This window comes from Rosa rugosa, chromosome 4, assembly GCF_958449725.1.
Source record: "Rosa rugosa chromosome 4, drRosRugo1.1, whole genome shotgun sequence".
Taxonomy (NCBI): Eukaryota; Viridiplantae; Streptophyta; class Magnoliopsida; order Rosales; family Rosaceae; genus Rosa; species Rosa rugosa.
In genome coordinates, this window is record NC_084823.1 from 53,014,221 (window position 1) to 53,033,591 (window position 19,371).

At 37.6% G+C, this 19,371-nt stretch overlaps 2 protein-coding genes and 1 long non-coding RNA gene across 4 annotated transcripts; 1 reads left to right on the plus strand and 2 right to left on the minus strand.

The window, feature by feature from the left end:
• The first annotated feature begins 4,329 nt into the window (after window positions 1-4,329).
• On the plus strand, window positions 4,330-6,688 carry LOC133742094 (uncharacterized). Of its 2 annotated transcripts, none has more exons than XR_009862357.1 (4): window positions 4,330-4,992; window positions 5,106-5,211; window positions 6,193-6,281; window positions 6,434-6,688. It is a non-coding gene; the product is annotated as an uncharacterized LOC133742094 (long non-coding RNA). The 2 variants fall into 2 exon arrangements; XR_009862356.1 differs by having other exon boundaries at window positions 4,331-4,992; window positions 5,080-5,211.
• A 918-nt stretch (window positions 6,689-7,606) lies between these two features.
• Window positions 7,607-12,485, minus strand: LOC133707172 (glycosyltransferase BC10-like). Its single transcript, XM_062132735.1, has 2 exons — window positions 11,759-12,485; window positions 7,607-8,401 (listed from the first exon to the last, which is right to left on the minus strand). Exons 1-2 carry the CDS (start codon window positions 12,380-12,382, stop codon window positions 7,760-7,762), a joined length of 1,266 nt encoding a protein of 421 aa, XP_061988719.1. The 5' UTR covers window positions 12,383-12,485; the 3' UTR covers window positions 7,607-7,759.
• Window positions 12,486-17,057: 4,572 nt separating this feature from the next.
• Window positions 17,058-18,856, minus strand: LOC133743274 (glycosyltransferase BC10-like). The gene is made up of 2 exons (XM_062171141.1): window positions 18,284-18,856; window positions 17,058-17,880 (listed from the first exon to the last, which is right to left on the minus strand). Exons 1-2 carry the CDS (start codon window positions 18,839-18,841, stop codon window positions 17,224-17,226), a joined length of 1,215 nt encoding a protein of 404 aa, XP_062027125.1. The 5' UTR covers window positions 18,842-18,856; the 3' UTR covers window positions 17,058-17,223.
• Between the last annotated feature and the right edge of the window lie 515 nt (window positions 18,857-19,371).

The window sequence follows — 19,371 nt, forward strand, 5'->3', positions numbered from 1 at the left end:
GAGGCGGCGCTGTGGTAATCCGGTCTCCGGGTCGCCACAGAAAAGATGGTATCAGAGCATAACGGTTCTGACAGACCTTGAACTTAAAACCTTTTTGTTGTGTGAAGTTTGCTGGATTGTCTTTAATCGTTATTATTATCATCAACCATACTAAAAATGTTTTGAAAAATGGGTTTTTTCAGATTTGAAAAAAAAAAAAAAAAAAAAAAAATGTCCGACTTCTCCGTGGACTCCTCCGGCACCGACAGCACAGCCGAATCCTACGTGACTGTAGAATTGGAACCCTCCGCCCGGATTGATGTCCCTCCACCCTTATCTTCTAGTGCTCTTCCCTCTTCCTCCACTCCGCGTCCGAACCCGAAGGTGGTGGAGATGAGGAACCTGATTGCCGAAATTGATAGGGATCTTGAAAGTGTAACAAGGGCAATGATAGGACCTGTCTACCCTCGACAAAAGATCAATACCTTACAGGGGTATATTCGGGAATTCTTGGCGGTGAGAGCTAGGCATCCCGACGTATACGAAAGCTTAGAGGACCGTAATTATCGATTCATACACGGTCTGAATTCAAGGATGCGGGAAAGGATGACGATGAACTACTCCCGACCATGGCACGAGGTTGTTGAGGAGGCCGAGAGAGTTGATGCATTCTTGGACGAGATATACACTGTGCTCGATGCAGAAGGTGACGGACGACCACTTCCTCCGGAAATTCAAGCAATCAAAGACCGTATCGATCCTGTAGACTATCATAGGGAGATGAGATTTTATCCCTACGATCCGGAAGATTCGGATTAGGACTTTTGTTAGTAGGACGTTTGTGGTCACTTTTTTTTAGACCCCTAGTTTCTAGTTGCTTTTCGGACTCTTTAAGCTTTCCTTTGCTAGTTAAACACTCCTAGTTCTCATCTCTAATTGCTTGGTAATATTCCTCAGTTTGAACTTCGATGTTCGTTTTCTAGAAGCAAACTTTGACCTTGCAAAAAAAAAAAAAAAAAAAAAAAAAAAAAAATTTCTTGAGTCAATTACTGGACTGCCCACTTCGAGCCTTGTCTTGGCCAACCTATTGATCTTCAAAATTCGTGAATTTTTGATATGTTTCAGTTTGGTCAGTTAGCTATGGATCTGGAAATTTTCACCTCTTTCTATCGTGAAATAAATTCGGGGTGATTTTTCAAAGTTCAGTCTGCAGTTGACAAAAATCTGGCAGCATTAATTCGCGAAACGTTGTTGAGATTTGAATCTTATTTTGAAACAAAGACACCCACTCTCCTATACTTCCCATTCTTTCCTTTCTCGGGCTCAAACAATACCCATCCTCTAACTCTTTTAGTTATATGTTGCCTTATTCAATTTCTTTTAGGAAACACACCATTCGTTCATCGAGACCGACTTCCCTTTTGTTGGACATTCACATAGTTGAGGTTTCCCTCACTCTTTCTTTCTCCAACTCTTGTTCCCGGAACACTTTCTCGTACTTAGTAGGAGTGCCTTCAAGGTAGAAAATGGACTCTATACCCAATGAAGATCTAATGGCGAATAGGATAGTCCTCGATAGTTTAAATGCCTTCTTCCCTTCCAAATTGTTACGCTGCCTATTGTCACTTGGTTTCAGCTGGTGGTACTAGACCTGGTATTAGGTAAACTATAGGCTATTTACGGAGGACTCTTGGCAATCAGAAATGAAATTTTAGGATGTCTTGATGTTACCCACTCGAAGGATCAACCTATAACTTCTCGCGGCTCGTGGAGAATTTCGACACTTGGGATCATAAATGAGGTTGGATCTGCGTGGTACTCACAATGCTTCAATTGTTATATGATGGTTAAATTGACCTGAATTTTTACAAGTAACACATTCTTTTCCTTTTTCACTCCTTGCTGCGATCCCTTTCTCACACTCTATCTTCCACATTAGTCGTCTTCGTGGTTAATTGTTCGTCCAATAGCTCTGTTTCTAGGATGAAGACTCCACTTTTAATCACTTCAAGGGAATACACAAGCAACTAATATGAAGCGTCACTGTAGCTGAGGAGTACTTTTGGGAAGTTCAAGAAGAAAATATTGTTAGCGAGACGAAGCGAAGTTAACCGCTTACTACGGAAGACCGTGAAACAATAGCCACTTGAGTAAGGAGCGTACATTTGCCATCGCACATTGCATTATGTGAGGTATAGACGGATCTCCAAGACTTAAGTCTTAGGCGCCGAAATTGTGCTTCTAGTTATCGCTTGACTACACGGTGTTACAGCTATACCGCTTACTACGTACTCGATAGTTATGTCTACAACTTTAGTACTTGTTCGTGGCTAATGGCGAAAAATGCGTGTTCTATACTCTAGGATAGTACGTGAGTAGATGATTTCCTCGCCAATGTTATTGGTAACGAAAGGCGCGACGAAAGTGTGCTACTTCGAAGTTAGAATTCTAGTGAGCAAAGTGTAAAGACAAGTGCAGCGATTCAGAAATGCGTTCTCCAACCCGAGTTATTCCAGTTAGGTACTTCAGTTGAGAAGTTTTGGAAACACTTCCATATCTTAGTTTGGTACTCAGTTTGCAGTAGCTTTTACTAAAGACCAGTCAGACTAGATAGATCATGTCGACAACAGGTCACTCATCGACCCACATAGTCCACCGATTTCACCATTCTTTATCTATGTCATTCAGAATCGATAACTGCAAACTTAGTGTTGAGATTTTCGTCCCCGTGATATTACCGCTTATGTGCAATCATTACATTGAGTCTACCAGCTGCTATGGAGAATGGACGCGTACAAATTCAGATTTTTCGGGGAATTCTTACCGACATTTCCTACCAGTTTTTGGGTTGATTGAGGTATCAATCTTCCTCCTTTTCCTCGACATTTACGTTTTTGAACAAATGCATGCATTATGATTTCAGATGATGGTGCATGAAAATGCTACTATAGCAGTCCTTTCGATGCAAGTTCATCTTCGAAAATGGGAATTCTGTTCTCTTCTAGAATTGCTTCTGTCAGCAACTTTGATGGCCGATAACTATGAGTTTGAACCTTCATACCAGTACAACTCCTTCATGAAAGTTTCTCGGAATTGCGTCTACTATGCTGTGTTAGGAATTGACGATAATCCAACGGTTAGATTATTCTCAATCAAGGTAAAACCATGCACTGTTCAAGGAAAATCCTGGACTGGTATATATACATATATATAGTTGCAATTTTGATACTAATTCAAATTCTACGACCTCTTTCCTTCAAGTTCAGTTTCTCTTTGTTATGGGACATGTTCCACCTTGTCATTGAGTTCTTTTGATGGAGTCTCTACTCTGTCTTTGAGCCTGTGATCACAACATTTATAATTGGTAAGTTAAACCAAACTGATTGGGTTTCTCCTTGCTATGAAGTCTCGGCAATAAAAGAAGTGCTTGCTTCCTAGAATCTTGGCATGATATGTTTCGTGCATGGGAAGGTATACCCATGTGATGGGCTGAATTCTTCTTTAGCGTGCTTTTTCAAAGCGATTGTTTTTGGAGACAGAAATTTCTTGTGAAAAAATTGCAAACCATTTCATGGGGGCCATTACCCAAATATTGGAATATCTTGATGGATTGAAAGATTAAATGGCAAATTTGTTTTCTCTCATCAGTTATTTGGACGAGTGGTATCATACCCTCTTTCCGGTATCCTCTTCTCTACACGAGTGATGGCCCGACCGGCCGGCGGATCCCCATCAATACTTTTATAGAGAAGGTATGAATCAACGGATATGGATGGCACCCGAATAAATAAACTTGAAGTGATGGACTGATGGAGAGACTTGTAGCACCACCACAAGACCTCTTTGGAGTTACGACGATATGACACTTTCTAGCCATGTTAGTCTGAATTTCGAGGGCGAAATTCTTTTAAGGGGGGTAGAATGTAGACCCCGTGAAATTCCGAACATCACTTTTTGACGGAATAATTTTTCGTGACCTTTGTTTGACCAAAGAATTTTGGAAATAGTTTGGGCTTGGGCCTTGGGCCCAAGAATAGTGTAAGGTTAGAGTCCAAAATTTACTTTGGACACCCAACATACGGGTATGCTAGTGAACCTAGCCCAATAAGTTAGTTAACCTTTGACCCGAACATCTCCCTTGATCCAATATGGTCCTTGTAGCTCATAATGACATCTTTGCATAATTTTGAAATATACTTGTGCGTGCGTTTACGATTTTCTTATTTTACCTTTCTTAATAATTGGCGAAATTTCTGCTCGCCTTACCCGAAGCTTACTCGTCAAGCATCTCACCGACTTTCAAAAGCACAATTTATTTACTCCTTAAGTTTTTCAAACTCGAGCAAAACTCCGACAAAACTTGCCTTGCCATTTTTTCTATCTAAAAATAAGTTTTGTGAGACCCGATCCTTATTTAGCATTGTCAACACTTTAATTTGAGTTTTCTTGTATTTACTTATTTTACTTTTATTTTCCCCATCATTTTGGGTTTTTACCACCTTATTCTTTTACCCCAAATTTATCTGCCCAAAGCTGAGCCTTCTCCTTCACACGCAAAACTCAGCTTTTCCTCTTTCCTTGTTCACGTCAGAGTTGGACAGAGAGAAAGGGAGCCTCGTTCAGCTCTTCCCCTCCACGTTTCCATCATGCAAAGGGCAACTCCTCCAAGAACATCATCTCAGACCTTCAAAAGAGAGAACCCAGGCCATAAATCGTCATTCACCCTTCTCTTCTCACCTTTCCTCTCGTCCCTGGACACATCAGTCCGTTTACGAGCCTCGAAACACCTAGTTCGAGATCTCCGATCAGAAAACGTTCTTCATCAAAGTTGTTCGCCTATGTCTCCTCTATCTAGCCTCCAAATTTCAGCTCCATCGGAATTTATTTGAGACCTGTACAGCCCTCGAAGCGGAAGCTGTTCCGGAGCAAGCCTGTTCCGGATTTCTGCTTAAACTTCCTCTCTTGCTCTACCCGAATCCCCAACACCTTGCTTGAGACTGATACCAACAGTTGGTAAGATTCTTAAGCCATCAAGTTCTCCTTTGTTTCCTCGATTTTAGACTCAATACGTTCAAAACACCTCATTTACATATTGAGCAGTCTCTGTTTCACTTTGCATGTTCGAGATTGAGCAAACTTCTTGGCCTGTGGCTGGACTCGATCCAATCAGCTCCTTCAGCTCTCTTTCCTGTTGAAATCCTCAAGAGAAGCTCACCTTTTGATTAGTCTTTGGTGAGTATCATCTTTTCCATAAAACTCTGTATTTTTGGTTGTTGTTACAAACTCTTGCAGATTACAACTTGTCACTATTGTTGTTGGAACCTTGTTGTTTTAGCTAAGAACCTTTCATTCTTTCTGATGTGTTGGGTGTATGCTAAACCATGGTTATCTTGAACATTGAAGTCATGCTTGATTCAAAAGTTTATTTGTGTTACTGTTGTCCAAACACCATGTCTTCAAAACATCATGTTAGTGAGCTACAAGACCTTCCCCTTATAGTATTGAAGGGTGACTGAGACTTTAAGCCTTTAGAAGCTTTAGATACTTTTTGTAGGTGTCTTAGAGTCTACTTAACCAGCCATTTTGGGTACCAAACGAGCTTTACACAAAAGAACCAGTTTCTGCAGATTTTCAGTTTTCAGTAAAATCTGACCCAGTTGTATTCATTTCAAAACTGGAGCTAAACCGTTGAGAATTTGGGGTCAGTTTCTTCTAGAGAAATATATTAGACAAATATATGAACGTTCCAGAATTTGAATCACCCCAAAATCATTTTTCTGGAATTAGTTATGCAATTTTGAAATAGGGGGACAGAAGCTTATATTTCTGGAAAGAATCTGCACATTGTTTTACTTCAGCCTTTAAAACCTTTACTCTTTGTTTGGTTTCACTTGAAATTCAATAGCCATTTCAATCGTACTGAGTTGGTTGACAAGCCATCCTTCTTTCAAAATTTCTCAAGAATTTACCTCAAGTATTTTGAACAATTCCGTGACCCTTGACAGCTCCTTTAAAACTCTGTTTTCGGTTTTCAGCAACCTGTCTTTTAAAAAGTGTTCTTACCCCCTCTTCCTAACAACAAACCCCTTATTAGAACCCAAATGGTCTGGTTATTAGCTAGTCAATTAGGTTAAAGGAAAGGTTCTCTTTGGAGAGTATTGCGTGTGAATAGCTAGCCTAGTTTATCGTTATTAATGCCGCTTATTGATCTAGGCTTGACATCGTGGTGGAATCTTGTGAAGTGGTGGTTGCTACAAGGTTGCATTGAGGCCAAGTGCTGCAAGAGAAAGCTCGAGTTCCAGGTAGGGGATGCCTTTAACTCTATCTATGCTTTTCTTGCATATACTATGTTTTATATGAGGCCTCTTGCATGGTTTTTGGAAATTATCTGTTTTACAATTGAAATGGTTTGCGTGGATTGAATTGATGTGTTGGCAATTGATGGGGATGTAAGGAGAGGTCAGTTCCTCCTTGAGCCACCGGTGGTGGGCAGTGTGCACCATGCCCTTGTTATCTCCCCTTTGTCTCTAGCCTTGTGATTAATGAATTCCGGAAAGTGATTGGCTAGATGGACGGTTGTGATGGAAGTGTGAAAGATGATCAATTGCCGTGGGATTGTAGTTACGTGGTGACGATCACGTGGAAGCGCAAACCGGTTTTATCTACTTCTTTTATTCAAAACAATAACTCATGTTTTTAAACTTAGATATGGGGGCGGGCATGGGCAATGACTGGATGTAGGAGCCTAACCCCTACTTTAGTTTGTTTTGCAGGCTGTTGTTGTTGAAGCTTGGGCACGGAGGATAATCCTTGGAGGACACAATTTGTTTTACTCTATTTAAAGTTTATTTCCTTTCGGCTTGCTTAATTTCACTAAAGTTTTGTAACATTATGTATGGTTGATGATGTGTGTGATTGCTTACCACCAAAGTGGAACCCTAGGGTTAGAACCTCCATTTGAATTTAGGTCCTAGTGGGCTAGACCTAGAAGACTCACATAAATTACCATTTAATGAACTTAATGCAAACTTGGGGCTATGACTAAAAATTGACATAGGTTCTAAAACTCAACTCAACACCACCTTCCTTTCCTCTTATTCGCCTAGTTCGTAATCTTGTGATTACGAGCCAAGCCCACTATACAAGCCCAAGAATTTCGGGCTTATAGATTTCTTGTTTTCCAACCTAAAGGCCTTGTCTCTTTGAGGAATTCTAGGCCCAAAACACTTACTCCAAGTGTTGCGGGTGTAGGGTTCCTTGGGGAGGCGGCACTGTGGTAATCCGGTCTCCGGGTCGCCACATTGGTACTCCTTCCGTTTGGCTCGCCAAATAAAAATGATCTGGTTTCTCAAGAAAATATAAACGTAATAATTTATTTCAGTGCTTTTTTCTTTTCATATCATCATGTTTAAATTTGTAAGTCGCAAACTAAATTAATAATTATTGATCGTGTTTGATGGATTATAATGTCATTTTAGGTAAGGATTGTGTTACTATTTTCATACATCATGCAAATATGCAATTCAAAATCAACTTCTATCACATTTATCTTCAAAAAAATAAACTTACACACCTTCCTTTTACCCTAATAAAATTGAACAATTTCTACGTTCATGCTTCTAATGTACTCAATCCACTATAATACTCAAGAGTCAGGGATAAGAAAACCCTCAAAACCAATGATTGAACCAACCATCAACTTATAACGGATTGGTTTAAAGAGAAATGAATGATCACCACCAAGAGAAAAAAGAAAAAGAAAAATGCTCCTTCACAAAAATCAATCGAATTGCATGAGCTTGGGAGCAAACCTCAAAAGCCTATCCAAAGTGTTAGGCATGAACTTCCTTGCAAACAAATGACATATGTTAGTGTTCTTCCCATTGTACTCACATGTTGTTCCAAATCTCATCTTGTTCAAGAACTCATGAGTCACATCCGTCCTCTGATACCTTGACGGATGTGGCCCCCCTCTCGACCAGTCAACCCAATGCAAAGTCCGGTTCGAGTTTTTCTTCCAAAATTTGATGCTCATGTAAGTAGGCAAGTAGTGCTCATCCGAGTAGCACGAGGGGACGCAGTACTTCTCAAACAGCGGAAAATACCTTCTGTCCGAAACCACCTCCAGTGCCAACTGGCGGTCCACCTCGAACCACTGCGACCCCTTCCGCCATTGCTCAAGCTTGATTGTTGGGCTCATTTGTTTCCTGTATCGGTCTCGGCCCACTGGACCGGGCAAGTCGTAGGCCTCCACAAATGTTTTGGTTGAGTCCATAACGTAATCATAGACCGTTTTGAAGTTGAATAGTGGTATGCACGACTCCGAGAGCAGAATGAAACGTTGGTTGGACAAGTCCAGCAGTGCATTGGCTAATAGGCGGCGCTCTGCTTGTACCATGTTTGGCTCACCCCACGTCACATTCTGCAACATTAATTCAACAAATTAAGTACAACATAATCTGCAACATTTCTAATAAGAACATGTTCAGATGTTCATATGTTCAGATCTAACATTCTAACAAGAACATGTTCAAATGTTTATTGCCAACTACGCTAATATGTTCAGATGTTCATATATGTTCATATGACAAAACATGTTTAAGGTCTACGAACCATCCACTATATGTTGATGTCTAATAAGAAAGGATTACTCGTTAATGCGGATATTCCGGATATAGTTATGCGTGTTAAGGGAGACGGAATTGTGTAGGAATTAAAATCCAAAGTCTTAAGAAAAAGGTTTTTGGGGCTTTTGGGAGGGTCTCAATTCTCAACCAAGAATATGATGTGTTACATTTTGCAATATACCAACTTGTGCGTTGTAACTTCCTAGCTACTTAAAGAAGGAGATTAAAGGAGACTTTTGCTTCCTTTCTTGACCTAAATACTTGGCACATGCCTCACAAACAGACAGCACCAAGAAAGGAATGTAGAAAGGTGATGAGGGTCCTTTGTAGGAACAAAAAGAGTAGAATCCAAGCAATGCATTACTGAAACAAATTGAATCCACCACTCAATGCATATGCGCAATTTAATACATGCAATAGTGCACCGGAATTCTTGCCGAGTGTAATAATATTGGTTTGTGCAAATGTAAAGCAGACTTAAAGGAAAATGAAATGGCCAAAAGAAAAATTAATAGGAAGTTAGGAACACGCATGATGTTAAAAAATGGTTACAAAAAAAATATTCATTGTTAATCAAATATAAATTCCCGATAAAAAGAAAGATGGAGAAAGACATCATATTGAGACTCTCGGGGTTTAGGAATCTGCCAAATAACTCGTGTTAGGTTCTTCTATAGCCTAGGTCTTTTCATTACAATACGTATGGGAATTTTCGACCCAATGATATAATCCCCCAAAATAAATTTCTAAAAGATACAAGTACATAATTAAGGAGTTGATATGCTTCCTCCAAATTGAAGTTGATTTGTTTAATCACCAGATCAACCTCCATACTGAGTTAGGTGTTTTCTATTCCTTTTTGACTCTTTCAATCTTTTCATTAACTCAAGCAATTTGTCCACATACATTCATATACGTAAAGCTCCTCACGACTAATTGTATCCTAGTTATGAATTTGTCAAAACCTTCACAACCTCAGAATTCATATAGACAGGTAATTCCCATGTTGTTCTGTCCAAACATTTCTGGACATGTCTAAGTGAACCTAATAATTAAAAGGTTTAGAAGTTTTAAGTTCTTAAAATGAAATAAAATCTAAAGAATATCTACAATATTATTCTTTGAAGACTGTATGTGGGGAAAGAATTAAGAATGTCAAAGTTTATATTAATCTATCACTCAAAAGTAGGATGTCATAACACATAATACAGAATCCTAGTGAATCACATATACTCAATGCTGATAAAGAAATGATAATTTGGTCTTTTAAACAGTATTTATCTAATGCAATAACGCATGCCAATAATACTTATAAAAAAAGGGTATGAAATTTTTCCCACTACATGAGGCAAGACTAGGAATTTCCTATAAGTATGACCTCAAAGCAAAATCAATTCGATTTGCGTTCTCCTAAAGGGTGCAGGTGTGTAGCCGTAGCTAATTAATTAAGTGTCTTTCTAAATGTACCCAGCAAATATCTAAGTATACCCAGCAAACTTTTTATACTAGCAAATTTTCCGATAATACCCTTATTTTTTTATACTAGCAAATTTTCCGATAATACCCTTATTTCAAACCCAACAAAAAACTTCATCGAGATGAAGATTAACAAACCCAACAAACTCTTCTGTTCTAAAACGAAGAAGACCAATCCTATATCTACCGTCCAAATGCTGATATATATGTTGCTTTTCGAGCTGGGCATTTCAAGTTTTGATTGGAGAATGAGGGCAATACTGCAAGGAATATTTTGGAGGAAATCATATGGCACGAGGATACGAAAGTTGCGAGGGTATACTATGCCTTAATCTTCCATACCTACCTCTTCATTTCAGCATCAATTCCATCTCTCCCCAATCTATTCATCTCCCTCATCCTCTTCACCACCACAGATCACCCATCACATCCTTGTAAGCTGACCCCAATCCTCCATTTCCCAAAATCTCCGTCGCGGCCTTCATCAAATCTGGCAACCCAAACGTGCCTCCCTAATCATTCACCATCAACAACTCATTCAGTACTACATTCTTCCTGCTCTGCGAACCCTTTTTGGAATCCCAAGTTTCTTGCTCCATGTTTTCCTTCCCAAGAACACTAAAATGTTCCTCCCTCCGTTGTCTTGTTTGTCTAATATTTGCAACTTTTTACTTGTTTTTAGGTGTTAAAATTGGGGGTTTTGAGGTTTTTGAAAGACCCAATTGGAGATAGCCGAGTAATTATATCAACTCTAATGTGTTGTTGAGTTTTTGTGCTCATGGTATTGGTGATTTGACTGCTGGGTTTGTAATTCTTCATCTTTGCTGGGTTTAATTAAACATATGGGTATTATTAGAAAATTGTTGGGTGTAAAAAATTTGCTGAGTATACTTAGATATTTGCTGGGTACATTTAGAAAGACCCTTAATTAATGAAAAAAAAATGATCTAGTGTTTCGTTTTTCTTTTTGCCTATAGATATGACTAATGTGGAAAGCCTAAAGCATTTCTAGTCCCCATAATCTGCGCATTTTTAGCTTATAGTATTTGTAGTTTTAGTCTCAACAATCAACTTCAATATGTTATGAATATCGTCGAATAAGGTCCCAAGTTAATTTAAAAAAAAAAAAAAAAATTGTTGTCTCACTTGACTCACTGAACAAGTTAAGTGCAATTTTTTTCAATGCAAAAGTTATGAATACAAAATATTGAGATAGCGGGATCAAAATGAAAAACCAAAAATTATTTGTCCCTAAACTAGGACAGTTGTAAGCTAAAACCGAAAGGGTAAAAGACACAAACAAAATCTATTTTCAATCAAACAGAAGTAAACGTAGAGTAAACTAATTAAAGCCACCTTTCTTTTCTGTTTCTCCTTTGTTTGAAAAATCAAAGCTATTTTAGGTGCAGTAAATAACACTAATGGAGTCGATATATAACGCATTCCACCCCTTCCCATCAGTTAGAGCCCCAGAAGAGAAGAAAACGTTTAGGTTTCAGAATTGGGATATGATTTGATTTCTGAATTAATTACTATATACCTTAAATAAAAATAAAATCTCATTCCAATAAAAACAAAATCCTATTCGCATAAAGATGCTTGTGAAATAGCGTGAATGCTACTAAATCAGAATCCTACTAGAATGCAAATTGTGAAAAAGAATAATAATATCTGACCTTACTCGGGACTCTTCTGCCGTGAAACACAGAATTTTCCGGCATTGTCTCGCCGGAAGTTGGACTGGCATGGACGTAGATAGAGTAAAGCCCTTCATTTCCTTTAAAGAAACGTTCCCATAAAGGAGCCAAAGCCAAATCCCCTCTGGTCAAAAACATGAAGGCCACTTTTGGCTTGGTGTTCTTGAATGGCAATGCCCCACTTCTTTTTGGCACCATCGAAGCTCTCCACAATAACTCAGAATCCTCCATACCATGCATGGCACTCGGCACCTTTACGTAATTTTTCAACTCGACTGGCGGAGGTGGAGAAGCCGGCGGTGAAGAGAGGGGATTGGTGGTGATATTGGTTTCATTTTTAACAGGAGAAGGTGGTGGTGGTGGTGGGGGAGAATCTATAGGGACTAATTTGTATATGGTGGAATCGAAATTGGTTTTCGCTTGCGCTAATGCGGTGTAGATTTGAAGAGGGGTGTCTTTGATGTAGAAGCTTAGGGTGATTCCAAGGGCAAGGCCAGAGACAAAGATGAGGAAAATAGAGATGATCTTGTTGATTTGCATTTGAGCCTTCACGAAGTGTTTGAGAAAACAGGGTGGTGGGTTTTGTTGCTGCTTGTTCTTCATGGTATATCAACTCCGACCTCAGAGAGGAAGAAGAAAAAGAAAAGGAGAGGGAAGCTGAAGTATTGGTGATCTTCTGGTTTTGGAAGCTTCACCAACTATTGGGGCTCCTCTTTTCCTCAAAAGAATCTCAAATTTGGTCTCATCACTCAAAGACTCAAATACAAACTAGCATTTTTTTTTTTTTTAATTTCTGTGAAAACATGAAAGGTCGGGGGGGACCTTTGAATCCCATTTAAATAAAGCCAAATCATAATTATTTGTTAGTGCTGAATAGAATTGCACAAAAACATGAGTTGGACTGTAATCAATCAACATGCACGAGTCAAATCTGGATTCATTGAATTATAAGCATCAAATTTTGTGAAATTAAAATCCAAGGAATTAAGGAAAATAATCAAAGTTGGGTCACATTTACCTGTATCAAAAATTATTTGCAAAATATAAACCACGCGATTTTCCATGGCTACCAATTTGGTAGAGAAATAAAATCTTTTCTAATTAAAACTTTTTGTTTCTAATTTTTAGTTCCCATTGAGGCAAGCAAGGAAATTAGAGGTTAGCATATATCTTATTTTGGTGCATTTAAGAAAAGCATATTTTGGGGGACTCATCATGGAATCATGATTGGTATAATCCTCACTACTGAAAATATGGATTCAATAGTTTTCTATTACAAGCAAAACTCTAATTAAATTGAAATCATATTACAACCAATATTATTTTAAAAAAATTAAAAACAGTGGGAAATAAATGGAAATAAAATCAATTGGGCCACACAGATAAGGTTTTACGTAATTAGGAGGAGAAAACAGTAATAAATTTCACAAGCCAATCCAAGTGGCAGAACCAATCTGACGGCTTTGATAGGTTGGGCTGTCATATGAAAAACACTGTTTAGGCTGGCAATGCATGAATAGCAGACCTGACACACACTACTAATTTGGCAGTGATTAGTGTTTTTCATTCAAATCTAGATTTATAATCTCATCACTTCTAGTGAGACATGTGTAAAAATGCATTAGTAATTATGCTTTTATTTTATTTTTATTTTTTGGTAATAATTGCTTTTATTTAAACAAGATGGATGGTGAGTCCTCATTGATCATTTGGAAAGTTGGGATATTGCATGCTCTGGAAGTTGTCTTTATAATTGGCGGCGATGAATGAACGAGTGAAGGAGGTGTACTGTGTCTTAGATTTCTCAATCCAATCACTGAAGATTTTGAAGAACTGTCCCTTAGACAAAACAAAAGAAAACTTTGAAAAGTACTCCCGCGCGATGTTGTGGGTTTAGTTTTTTCTTTTTTCATATTTGTTCATAATAGAGCCACAATCATAAACTAAGATATATTAATTGAAAATGTTATCATTTTACAAATTACAAAAGCTGGTGTATTAAGAGTATCTTTAGCAATGCTAGCAATTGTTTAATCAAATTTTAGCCAAAGTAGCTAAAAAGTCATTTTAGCTAACTACTTTAGAAATACGTCTGCATCAATGCTCTCTATTTTAGCTAGTTTTGAATTTATATAATTTTTTAAATGAAGATTAAATAGTTTAAATGTATTTATAAATTACATAAAATAACTTAAAATGAATGTTTTAAATTATAGAGAACCTTATCTCACTTTCTATATTTAGGAGCGAGATAGTTAAAAGTTATAATGGAGAGTCACTTAGAGCAACTCCAACAGCTTCTCCATATTTTGATTTTTTTGTACTTTAGGGAAAAATGAGCCTCTTTTGCTCCAACAGATTCCCTATAACTATCCCTATTTTAGGGAAAGTGAGGAAAGAGAAAACCAAATTCCCTATATTTACAACAATCTCTAAAAATTTAAGGAAGAATATGGAGATTTTAGATATTGCTATAAAATAGGGAATCTGTTGGAGTTGGAGAATAAAAAGATGCTAAAGCTTTGACTTTTGCTTCCTTATTATACAAAAATTATAGGGAAGCTGTTGGAGTTACTCTTAGGAGTTTGGTGCAGCTGCTAAAATAGATAAGAGCATCTTTAGCAGACTCTCTATTTTAACTTTTTAGCTATTTTGGAAAGTATGTTTAGCTTTTTATCTATTTTAACAGCTGCACCAGACTCCTAAGTGGCTCTCTATTATAACTTTTAGCTATCTCGCTGCTAAATATAGAGAGCGAGATGAGACTCTCTATAATTTAAGACATTCATTTTAAGTTATTTTATGTAATTTATAAATACATTTAAACTATTTAATCTTCATTTAAAAAATAATATAAATTCAAAACTAGCTAAAATAGAGAGCACTGATGCAGACGTATTTCTAAGAGCACCTTTAGCAAACTCTCTATTTTGGCTCCTTAGCTATTTTGGAGAGCATGTTTAGCTTTTTATCTATTTTAGCAGCTGCACCAGACTCCTAAGTGACTCTCTATTATAACTTTTAGCTATCTTGCTCTCAAATATAGAGAGCGAGATGAGGCTCTCTACAATTTAAAACATTCATTTTAGGTTATTTTATGTAATTTATAAATACATTTAAACTATTTAATCTTCATTTAAAAAATAATATAAATTCAAAACTAGCTAAAATAGAGAGCATTGATGCAGACGTAATTCTAAAGTGGCTAGCTAAAATAACTTTTTAGCTACTTTAGCTAAAATTGGACTCAAAAATGGCCAGCATTGCTAAAGATGCTCTAAAGTGGCTAGCTAAAATGACTTTTTAGCTATTTTGGCTAAAATTTGACTAAAAAATGGCTTGCATTGCTAAAGATGCTCATAAAAAGCTAAACATCCTCTCTAAAATAGATAAGGAGCCAAAATAGAGAGTCTGATAAAGATGCTCTAACATAATAATAAAACTACTACTGATATTTTCTTTGTTAGAGATTAGAAGTATGTATGGTTGGAGGTGGATTCATCCTTTATACTCATTTTTCTCCGTTTTCCTCATCTGGTGCCTTGGAGGCTTCGTGTGCAGTGGAGCAATTGCTTGCATTGTATCCCTCAAATGCATTTCAAATCTAGCCATATCTTTCGTGAAGGCAATCAAGCTGCTGATGTCCTTGCTAACTATGATGCTTCATTAGATGGCTTCACTTGGTGGGATTCAACTCCAGATTTTATGGTGAGTCATTGTAATAGGGATCGTTTAGGTCTTCCTAATTTTCTATTTTCATTCATTTGTGTTCTTTTGATAGGAGGTTAGTTGCGTTTCTTACGCCTGCCCTATCTCCTTTCTCTTTGTAACCTTCTTTTCATTAAATAAATTTCACTCGCTTGGTCGACTTTAAATAATAAAAAAAGATATTTTCTTTGCAAGTAAAGATGACTTATAAGTAAAAAGAACATCAATATCTACCAATTGAAAAATGAAGCTATGAAGCATGATGGAGGTACATTAATCTTTGCAGATTTTTTTGTCTCAGATAGTGATCATAGGAATCCTATCTCCGCCTAAAATAGTGACATATATGCTCGGGGTCGATACACAGTTGCTAAGGATTGGAATAAGTCAATGATCATTGTTGTTGCTTGCATAAAGTCATTAGCAATAGATGAGTATACCACTAACCAAAATGATGATTCACAATAAAGTTCAAAACTTGTAGAAAGGAGATATGAAGGAATTATTAATACTATGTTTATGTAAATATGATTATGGACTCATTCACAACACTTCTTCTAGTCAGAACTCTTCTCTGTGTCAGTTCCCTAACCTACAAACTGACCTAGCGACCCAGACCCAACCAGTGGAAACAAACATAAAAAAGCAGTGAATATTGTCTGACCCGGTGACCCAATTAATGACCTAGTAACTCTGACTCAGTGACCCAACGGGTAATTTGTTGGGGTCATTTTGTTTTAGTATATATATAATTTGGTATTATTATTAAAGGTGGTATTACCATTTACCATTCACACACAATGGACAAGATCCATCAAAGTTGAAGTTAAGATTTTGAGGATTTGAAGCAAGTTAGAAAATTGAAGAACGTGCTTTAAAAAAAAAAGAAAAAGAAGGATGGGTCAGTTTTATGACATTTTACATTATTATAATTTAAATCCCTCTGTAAATTAGGAGGAATGCAAACCGCCAAAGCCATCGTTTTTTTATTCCACACAATGGTTACAATACCAGAATAGTGATCGATGCACAAGTATCTCGCTTAGAGTATCTTTAGCAATGCTAGCTATTTTTGAGTCAAATTTTAGTTAAAGTAGCTAAAAAGTCATTTTGGCTAGCCATTTTAGAAATATGTATGTATTAGTGCTCTCTATGTTAGATAATTTTGAATTTATATTATTTTTTAAAGGAATATTAAATAGTTTAAATGTATTTATAAATTACATAAAGTAACTCAAAATGAATGTTTTAAATTATAGAGAGCCTCATCTCGCTCTCTATATTTAGGAGCGAGATAGCTAAAAGTTATAATAGAGAGTCACTTAGGAGTTTGGTGCAGCTGCTAAAATAGATAAAAAACTAAACATGCTCTCTAAAATAGCTAAGGAACCAAAATAGAGAGTCTGCTAAAGATGCTCTTAATAAGTCTAGCGTTTTTCTCATATAAAATGAATCTTAAATACATCGTTTTTTATATGTAACGAAACATGTCATCTTAAATACACATGTAATAAGTCTAGCATTTTTCTCATATAAAATGAATCTCATTTTACAATATCTAATTGGGCTATTTACTATGGACTTCTTCGGCAAAAGTATAAATGTAACCCTCAAGCAAGCTCATCTATCGTAAATTTTACTTCCATTTTAGTAACATATAAACTGAATGAAGAAGGATATGGATTGTCCAAAAAAAGGTAAAAACAAAAGAGGACTATACGGATTTACTAATAAGACTATTGAGAAATGGAACCTAGCAACACGGGTGCAATTTGCAAGAGAGGTTGCAGAGTGTCCGGCATGAACTTCCTAGCAAACAAAAAGCACATAGAACTGGTTGTATTAACATCACCATCACAGGTACCATTAGTACCAAACCTTATTCGATTCAGCAATTCATCTGAAACACCATTCCTCCCAAATCTTCCAGGGTGCGGACCACTCTTGGACCAATCAACCCAAGTAACGGTCCTGTTTGAGTTGTGACCGGGGCCGATAATGTTCACTAGGGTAGGGATGTAATGCTCATCCATGTAGCAAGGAGGACTGCAATACTCTTTGAATATGGGGTAGTACTTGGTATCTGATACGATCTCTATTGCAAGTTTGCGGTTGACCTCGAACCATTGTGACCCTTTTCGCCAATCTGATATTGTAACTGTAGGATCCATTTGGGGATTGTATCTGCCACGGCCAACTTTCCTTGGATCATCATAGGAAGCTAAAAAGCTCTTATTGGAATTCATGAGGTAGTTGTATACTGTAGTGAAGTTGAATAGTGGGATGCAAGTCTCGGACAACAACACGAATCGTTCATTAGAGAAGTCAAGGAGGGCACTCGCTAGTAGACGTCTCTCGGCGTCGATCATGGTTGGTTTTCCCCATTCAACTTGCTGTAATAAGGGGAAAAAAAGAAGAAGAAGAAAACAAGTTACAAGATGGAAATGCTCGTTGTGGTCAAATATGTAACTAAAAATTAATAAGAGTATATAGAGCGGAACGCGTATGCAACCGCCCAAAATTCCCATGAAAGGTCGACTTTATATAAATGGCTCTACAAGTGCAAGAAGATATTCAACTATGCAATAATACGGCCAGTCCGTTGTTGGCTTGGTGGTTTTGCTTTATTAGCACTGCCCATCAGGACCTAGGACCGAGTGGCATAACCAGGAACTATGCGAGAATACGCGCCTTAGCGTTTGTCCCGGCCCATAGTGAAAAGTTTCTCGATCTATAATTGATAACTAATATACATGCGTGTGAAAGAGATCGAGAGAGAGTCAAAGAGTAACGAACCTTGCTTGGAATTCTTGTTCGATAGAAAACAGAATTTTTGGGCCACGATTCTACATAGGACGGATGAGGATGAAAATATATGTTGTAAAGTCCTTGATGGTCTTTGAAGAACATTTCCCACAATGGGGCTAGAGGTATAGGACCCTTTGTCAAGAACATGAAAGCAACTTTAGGCACACGGTTATAGGGAAACTCTGTAATCCTCGGAACAAACGATGCCCGCCAAAACAACTCAAGATCATCATCCATATTGTGCACCAGAAGTGTCTGAGCCTCAACATCGGATGTAACGACATCACCGGAATCCAGTAAAGGGATCGGCGCTGGTGAGGGTGGCGGCGGAAGCAGCAACAGTGATGTTGACGTCGGTAGTGTGAACGAAGAGACTGAATCTGAGGTGGTTTGCAATTTGAATATGAAGTTTTTGCAGAATAAGCTGATCATGACTCCAATGGACAAACCAATGAAAAAGAACACGAGATGAAAGGCATGAAAAAACTGTAAATAGGAACCCAAAAGTTTTCTAATTGGTTGGGATTTTCGGTCTCCAATTCCCATTGCTCCTGAGCAGTACTGGAGGAGACGAGGTTAGGCAGAAGAAGACGACCTTAGCTAGCGTAGATACTTAAAACTAAAATACTAGGTACCTAGCTAGGAGTTCTAGGACATGCACTAGCTTGAATCGAAAGTTAAGATGCAATGCATGTGTTTTGGTCCGTTCTTGGGTTTCTTGAGTGCTGTTTGAGTGTTGACGAATTCGCCAGCACATATTTAGGGGTCTTGGTCATTAACTACGACGATCTAGCCTAGCACTAGTTAATAACTCGAACAATATATACCTTGATTAAAGAGTTGACTTTCATGGCCACCATTCCACTAGTTTGAGGATTTGGAATTGGGCTTCAAGTTATTGGTCTTAAAAATTTGGTATAACGTCACAAATAAGTTTGGAGAGGGTTTCCTCACAAATGTCACCAAGTTGGTATAAGCTAAGCTCCCAAGCTAGGTTTAACATTGCTTCATCCCCTCTTGTTTCTTTAGAAAAAGTACAAGCATAGTTATTAAACCTTCCAAGTTTTCAAGCGAGG